At 35.6% G+C, this 8,081-nt stretch overlaps 1 protein-coding gene across 1 annotated transcript; it reads left to right on the top strand.

Annotated features, from left to right (window-relative positions):
* Positions 1–1,544: 1,544 nt before the first annotated feature.
* On the top strand, positions 1,545–7,223 carry LOC107919766 (BRASSINOSTEROID INSENSITIVE 1-associated receptor kinase 1-like). The gene is made up of 11 exons (NM_001398621.1): positions 1,545–1,953; positions 2,452–2,584; positions 2,675–2,746; positions 3,213–3,356; positions 4,356–4,427; positions 4,523–4,594; positions 4,736–4,812; positions 5,197–5,325; positions 5,408–5,749; positions 5,885–6,279; positions 6,658–7,223. Exons 1-11 carry the CDS (start codon positions 1,875–1,877, stop codon positions 6,973–6,975), a joined length of 1,833 nt encoding a protein of 610 aa, NP_001385550.1. The 5' UTR covers positions 1,545–1,874; the 3' UTR covers positions 6,976–7,223.
* The last annotated feature ends 858 nt before the right edge of the window (positions 7,224–8,081 follow it).

The raw sequence follows: 8,081 nt of genomic DNA, 5'->3' as shown, positions 1-8,081 counted from the left end.
TGGTTTTTGGTTAAAATCCCAAAACATCTCTTTTTTCTTTACCCTGTTTATTGAGTGCTTACGTGGAATATTAAGATAATGTCACGTCAGATTCCATTACTAAGAAAATGAATGGGCAACAAAAATGATAAATTATTGCAACGACAATTACCAAATTGAAATTTTTTTATTTGAATAACTAAATGAAAATGCTCCAAAAGTAAAGTAATTCGGTAAAGTACAAGGTATTAAAACTATTAGTCCACGTCATTACTGCCAGAACTTAACAGTACCAAAGTGATGGACCGAAAAATAGCAAAAGTATTAAATGGACAAATTGAAAGTGCAAGTACCATATTGAAAATTTTGGTAAAGTACAGGAGTAATTTCTGGAATTATCCAAAAAAAAAATTTGTGATCAGATAATAATAATTTAATACGATTGTAAAGGAATCGTGGGGCCAGTTAGTTGTTTGATACGTGCGTCTTTGACCGGCTATATTTTATTACTGGCCAAATTATGGTATTAATCCTTGTATTATTATACAATTTGACGATTTAATCTATTTACTCTAATTTGATTAATTTTAATATTTATATTTTCTGAATTTTCAAAATTCAATTTCACCTAAATAGTTAATTTCATTAAATCAAATTGCTATTTTTCATGTATTATCCGTAAGCTGTGAATGTAGTTTATGTTCTCCAATAAGATCATTTTTAGTTCGTATACTTTCGAATTTTGAAATATTAATATTGACTCAAAATGATAGTAACTAGAATGTCATTACTTTTTTGTGAGTATTATATAGAAATAACAAGTTTATATGCAATTGCATATGTGATGACATGTTTGTCGTATAATATTTTGAAAATAACATATTTGAACTTAATAAAATTAATTACTACAACTTAGATCAAGATTGAAATTTTAAAGCTTAAAAAGTACAAAACTAAAATTGATTAAATTACAGTATGCTCTCTCCATAACATCCCATTTGTCTGCAACATCCTAGTTTGAAATTAGTTTTTTAGCAGTCCAACAGGTTCTTGGTTCCTACATTGGGGTTTGAATTAGGCAATGTTCCCACATCGAGGTTTAAAATTTTTTATCCAAGTTAGTTTTTGAACTTGACAATTATTTTCACATTAAGGCTTGAACTTGGCGATTGTTACCACACTGGGCCTGAATGTTAGGGTTCTCAAGGAAATATCATGGATTAACTTAGACAAAAAAAGGTTCGAGCCCGAATGTGAGAATAATTGTCAAGTTGAAGGCCTAATTTGGAACAAAAAACGTTCAAGCCCCAATGTGAAAAAAATGGCTAAATTTAAGCCCAAAAAAGCGATTTAACCCTTTTAATTTTGAAATAGTATGTACTGTAATTAATTTTCGTTTTTTCCTTGCACATGTTGGTGACTTTAATGGCGCGACTTTGACTTAGCCAACGAAATTATTAGAAACACACACATACTGACATTCATACATGCGTCTCCCTCACTTCGAATTATTTCTTTCTTCATTTTCTCTCTTGCCAAACACGAATTTTCTCTCTTATCTTCCTCTTTTTCTCTCTCTCTCCATTTTACGCCAGAATGTGTAGAGAGAGAGTGAGGGGGGAAAGAAAAGCGGCATTACGTTGTGGAGGAAGCAGTGTGTGAGAAAGAGCCAATAAATTCCTCGATTTGTTGATTCAAATCTCTTTTTTTTTCGGTTCCATTGGCTTTAGTTCAGGAATTAGCTTTTTGAAGTTTATTATTTTCTTTTCTTTTAATAAAAATTCTTGATTCTGTCAACGAACACCATGTGAATGGAAGGTTGAGGACGATTGAGGGGGAGATTTAGCTCTTTAAATCAAAAGTAACCAAAAACTGAGTAAAGAAAAAAAAGAACAATGGAGCGATTTGTCCCCCTTTGTTTATGGTTGATTTTAGTGTTGGAGTTGGTTTTCAGAGCTGCTGGGAATGCAGAAGGTTCGTGATCATCATTTCTTTCCTTTTTTTTTCCTCATTCTATTTATTTTGGTGAACTATTTATTTATTCTTTGTTGAACTTTTAAAAAAAAAATGAAACTATAGAAAAACTTAGCTAGCTATTGGATTGGTTTAGTAGTGACATAAGGTTGACTGCTGCTTTTAATATTCAATTTAGCTTCGTTTCATTAATGGACTTGACTATTTGAGATGCTTGCATGCTCCGTAATGATGAATTTTTGCAAAAAAATTGGATGCCACTTGCGTTTAATTCTCTATATTCTGTTCGGTGAATAAACCAATGCTTGTCCTTCATCATTGCGTTTAATTCTCTGATTTGCTAGTAGTGAGCAGTGACATTAATTATGGAGCCTTGATATATATATCTATTGCTCGGCCAAAGTTAAATTGTATTAAAGATAAAGCCTCTGAAGAGGTTACAAAGAACAATGCTTAAGAAGCATCGATAATAGATTGCTTTGTTTTGGTGTTAAACAGGTGATGCTTTGAATGCATTGAAGACCAATATGGCTGACCCCAATAACGTGTTGCAAAGTTGGGATGCAACCCTTGTTAATCCTTGCACATGGTTTCATGTTACATGTAATAATGAAAATAGTGTAACAAGAGTGTAAGTTTACTTATATTTGTGCTGTTTCAGTTGTGTTACTTCCAAGTTTGTAGGTTGACGCTATATATGCTTTTCCTTTTGTCAATTTAGTGATCTTGGGAATGCAAATCTATCTGGCCAATTGGTTGCACAGCTCGGGCAGCTTCCCAATTTGCAGTATTTGTAAGTTGACAATTTCTGGCCTGGTGATTATGTTCTGCCCTATATTGCTATAATTATTTTGAGCAGTAAAGGATAAATAAATGGAGGAAAACAGAAAACCAGCAGCTTTGCCAAATAGTTAATGATGTTTTCTTCTTGATTCGGACATCCTTTAGATTCTTTTCCATGATTTGGTTTTAGTAGTCACTTGATGAGTTTCATGTGGAATCATTTTTCTAAATTCAGAACTGTAGAAAATTGAATAAACATAAGGTTCTTGAATGCCAAGTTAAACTTGGTTAAATTTCAGCACTACACCTTGGAAGAAGTACGCAGTTTTAATAGCAGATTTTTCGTGCTTTTGTCCCTATGCTCTGTGTTTTATTTGTTATGCCATCTTAATCCCGAAGACAGTTGTATTCCATTGGATTTGGTTGCGGATTCATACAAAGATACTTAGTAATCTAAGTCAAAATTTTCTTGACAGGGAGCTTTACAGTAATAACATAACTGGGACAATCCCAGAGGAGCTTGGGAATTTGACGAACTTGGTGAGCTTGGATCTTTACTTGAATAATTTAACTGGAGGCATTCCAACTACCCTGGGCAAGCTTACAAAACTGCGTTTCCTGTACGAACATTTTAAAATTTTTATGTGGCTAACTTATTTAGTTTCACTGTGATTTTGCTTTCTTGTCACGTTTGTTTTGATGTATCTGGAAGGCTTTTATGCATTGATATACTGCTACCTGAACTGGATAGATAAAGGGTTTTCTCGTAGAAATGAATGTGGATAGACTTGGCTAATAATAATTGGATGAGGATTCCCTAAAAGCACTAGATTAGGAATAAGAACCTAGAACTACCAATGACACTTTCCTTGAATTGAGAGGACTTCTTGATAGTTGAAAAATCCATTGATATAGTCATGCTTATCTAAAACTGATTAGATAACAAGACTGTAATTGGGAAATCATGGTACCAAAGACTAGCTAAGGTCCAAAACATGAGATCCTTTCCACTGTGGTTGTTGGTGTTAACTCCCAAGTTCTGTGCCATATATATCTTTTTGTTTCTTCAGTCATGATCTTTGCTAGTAATAACTTCTGGGAGATAATATTGTAACTCCCTCACAAGGAAATATGTGAGGATCTGCTATGATGTCATGTGGAGACTTAAACATTTACTTGTGAGGTGCCTTTTCTAGACAAAGGTGTAAGACCTTCTGGGTTAAAGTGAAAAATACCTGGCAGGTACAATTGGTATCAGTGCATGTGATAGCTTGTTGTGGAGTCCACAATGTGGACTTTCATACTGCACTCTTGAAATTTTAGTTCTGTGGAGTGGGCCTTGATAGCATTTTGATGTGTGGTCCTGATAAGGATATCAGAATTGAGTGGGTCAGATTGTGATACTCATGCCGCATCTGGTGTGAATGTGATTGTTAGGACCCATTCAAGTATCTGCATCAACAGTTAGAAGAATCTGGTATAGTTTCTCTGTTGCAGTTGGCTATTGTTTTTCTTTTTATATCTGTGTTCTAGTTATTGATAAGCATACTTTTATATGAATACATAACTTTCATGGTATCAATGTGCAATGTAATTGATGCTTTCTTTCTGTGGAACAGGCGTCTCAACAACAACACGCTGACAGGTCAAATTCCTCGGGTCTTAACTGCTATCAATTCACTGCAAGTTCTGTGAGTTCTATCAGAATTTTTTTCCTGGTTAACTGTTTTACCTTAGCTTCAAGAACAATATATAATGGCATGGGATATTTTATCATCTGATGCAGGGATCTTTCAAACAATCAGCTAGAAGGAGATATTCCAGTTAATGGTTCCTTTTCGCTATTCACTCCTATCAGGTTTTTCTTTTATGCTATCTCATTTTGCCATCACCCTCTTACTCCTAACTACTGACCCTCGTTACCACTACTTGTTCCCATTTTTTTTTATATATATACTCTTAGTCTAGTCTCTTTAGTTGCTGCACCTCTTTTTCGCAGTTTTGGTAATAATCTACTCAGACCTATTCCTCCTTCTCCACCGGTTGCTATCCCACCTCCAGCTTCAACTTCATCAGGTTCGGTCTTGATTTTATTCCTTTTAGCACTGCTAATAATACTAAACTGTGCCTAACTTTGGGGCATGCTTCTTTTTATTATTATAGTTTATTCTTTTTTCTTGACATATTCCTTGCAATTTTCTTTGCATTAAGCAACTGTTTTGGTGTTACCTCATGCATGTAACATGCCAAGAATTGCTGTAGGTCTGTTTTTTAAGAAGGTACCTTTGAGTCTAGAATTCAGATCTAATATACCTATCAACAGGTTTGGTTTCATTAGTGGCCTAGAACATTGTCGGCACCTTCAGTGCCTTACCCGCATGTTCTTTCAGTTGAAAATTGAAATATTCATGATACAGGCATAGTTAGACTCTTTATTTTTATCCAACTTCATACTGGCAGGTAATAGTGTCACTGGTGCTATTGCTGGAGGAGTTGCTGCTAGCGCTGCTCTGCTGTTTGCTGCCCCTGCAATTGTCCTTGCTTGGTGGCGTAAAAGGAAACCATTGGATCCTTTCTTTGATGTACCTGGTTAGTGATTTTTCAAAGGATAGTTTTAATTGATATTATTCTGTTTCATAGATGTATTTTACAATTTTTTTTTTCTTTATAGCTGAGGAGGATCCAGAAGTTCATTTGGGACAACTTAAAAGGTTTTCTTTGCGTGAACTCCAAGTGGCAACTGATTATTTTAGCAACAAAGCCATTCTGGGTAGAGGTGGTTTCGGTAAAGTTTATAGAGGTCGCTTAACTGATGGTTCTCTAGTGGCAGTAAAAAGGCTGAAAGAAGAGCGTACCCAAGGTGGAGAGCTGCAGTTCCAAACTGAGGTAGAAATGATAAGTATGGCTGTGCATCGGAATTTACTACGACTACGTGGCTTTTGCATGACCCCTACCGAGCGGCTGCTAGTCTATCCATTTATGGTTAATGGTAGCGTTGCATCCTGTTTAAGAGGTATTGGCTGTTCTCTCCTTGCTTATCTGTTTTAGTCATATACTTTTTATTTCTTCAATGCTGTTCATCCAAATACTTTGTGAGTTCTTATTATTACAATTGGTCATCTGTTTATCTGATATTTGCATTCTCTAGAGCGTTCGGAATCTCAATCACCACTTGATTGGGATAAAAGGAAACGGATTGCACTTGGAGCTGCAAGGGGGCTTGCATATTTGCACGACCATTGTGACCCAAAGATTATACATCGCGATGTGAAGGCCGCAAACATATTGTTGGACGAGGAATTCGAAGCAGTTGTTGGAGACTTTGGGCTGGCCAAACTGATGGACTACAAAGATACTCATGTCACAACTGCTGTTCGTGGCACAATTGGTCATATAGCCCCTGAATACCTTTCAACTGGAAAGTCATCAGAGAAAACTGATGTTTTCGGGTATGGCGTTATGCTTCTTGAACTAATTACTGGACAGAGGGCCTTCGATCTTGCTAGGCTTGCAAATGATGACGATGTCATGTTGCTTGATTGGGTATGTACTATCTTCCTATCATGCATATCTCAATGGTGATGCATTTCAAAGATCGAGTTTTGTCATCCTTGTCTAGTGTTTTATTTATCCGATTCTTATTCACTTGGTTGGCCAAAAGCAATACACTAACTACAGTATTAACAGAGCGAAGCTTAACTTTATTTTCCTTGCACGATGAAAATGGAAAAGCAGTACACTTGAATCAAAATTAAACTCTTATATAGTTTCGATAAGCTTGATCTTGATCTGTGCCGCCTGATATTTTATGCCCCTAAGATTGACCTATTTGTCAATTAAATTCGAGTCAAGCTCAGTACTGGTACACGTCATTTCATTCCACTTTTTAGCTTCAAGTTGATTACAATGCTCGCATTTCAGGTAAAAGGGCTTTTGAAAGACAGGAAGCTGGAAACGCTGGTCGATTCCGATCTTGATAGTAATTACATAGAAGAAGAAGTGGAACAGCTAATCCAGATAGCTCTTTTATGCACTCAAGGCTCCCCAATGGACAGGCCGAAGATGGCCGAAGTGGTCAGAATGCTTGAAGGAGACGGCTTGGCTGAAAGATGGGAAGAGTGGCAGAAGGAGGAAATGGTCCGCCAAGAGTTTAACCATACCCACTACCTGAATTCGAATTGGATCATCGCGGACTCCACATCTCACATCCCTCCGGACGAACTGTCCGGTCCTAGATGACCACTTCTGCAAATAGTGTAAGTCATTCGGCACATCGTCTGCATATAGTTTTTCGTTTTCGTTTATTATTTCTCATTTCAGTCCCATTAATGATGTTGTCGGAATTTATATGGTATGTTGTTTGGAGTTGCTTGTTCGGTTTCTGTAATTGTTATATAGGAGGGTTGCTAATGTCAACTTCAGTTAAGGAAACAGTAGATAACACTAGAGAAAAAACACTGGGCAAGAAGGGTTACAGAGAAGCAGCTATGTTATTTTCATGTACTGAAAGAAACGTACGCGAAGTGAAGATTGTTACATCAAATATATACAGTAAAATCATTTATTATATTCAAGTTTTTCCCATCATTTCTATTTCTTTTCTGAAACTCATTTCTATTATTCATGGAGCCAAGTCGAACCCAAATAGTGTCGAGCTCGATTGAACATTAACTTCTAAGCACAAGCTTGAGACAAAATTGAGCTACTCAAGTTCAATTCGATTAAATTTGTTTATCAATTTTTGAAATCAAGCTCAAGTTTTGCTTGATTAAGTTCGTTTGTATTTAAACTTGAGTTCGTTCTTACTTAAGCTCTTTCTATATGATAAGGGTAAAATTGTAATTTTATAATATTATAGTATATTAAAATGAAAAACTTGATTACACTCATGAACAGTTCATATCTATTGTATGGTGCTTGATTTGGCTCGATTGATAGCTTGAACTTAACTCGACCATTGCAAAATTGAATTCAAAGTTTTTTAAATTAATCTCGAATAATTTGCGAGTATCAATACCTCATTTACATTCTTAATTACAAGTTATTTACAAAGGAAATTTTAAAAAAAAATTGTAACTTTGCATAATTCACAAATTTTCATCATGCAACAAGGAAAATCAACTTCGGGGAAAAAGAATCAAGTAGAGGTGCTCATGGGCTGGGCCGGGCCCATAAAAAATTTTGGCCCGGCCCAAAATATGGGCCTAAAATTTTGCCCAGGCCCGGCCCGGGAAAAAAACATAAGCCCGGGCCGGGCCCGGCCCATTTTTTAATAAATACCAAAAATTTATTTTAAAAATTAAAAAAGTATTTTAAAAATATTTTAAAATTAAAAAATAATAAAA

Source organism: Gossypium hirsutum, chromosome D13, assembly GCF_007990345.1.
Source record: "Gossypium hirsutum isolate 1008001.06 chromosome D13, Gossypium_hirsutum_v2.1, whole genome shotgun sequence".
Classification (NCBI taxonomy): Eukaryota; Viridiplantae; Streptophyta; class Magnoliopsida; order Malvales; family Malvaceae; genus Gossypium; species Gossypium hirsutum.
Note: the sequence above shows the minus strand (reverse complement) of the source record. Positions and strands in the feature narration are given on the sequence as shown.

Coding starts and splice junctions, on each gene's coding strand:
- LOC107919766 (NM_001398621.1), top strand. CDS start 1,875: ATGGAGCGATTTGTCCCCCTTTGTTTATGGTTGATTTTAGTGTTGGAG. Junction 2,585..2,674: donor GAAAATAGTGTAACAAGAGT/GTAAGTTTACTT, acceptor TTGTCAATTTAG/TGATCTTGGGAATGCAAATC. Junction 4,595..4,735: donor TCGCTATTCACTCCTATCAG/GTTTTTCTTTTA, acceptor TCTTTTTCGCAG/TTTTGGTAATAATCTACTCA.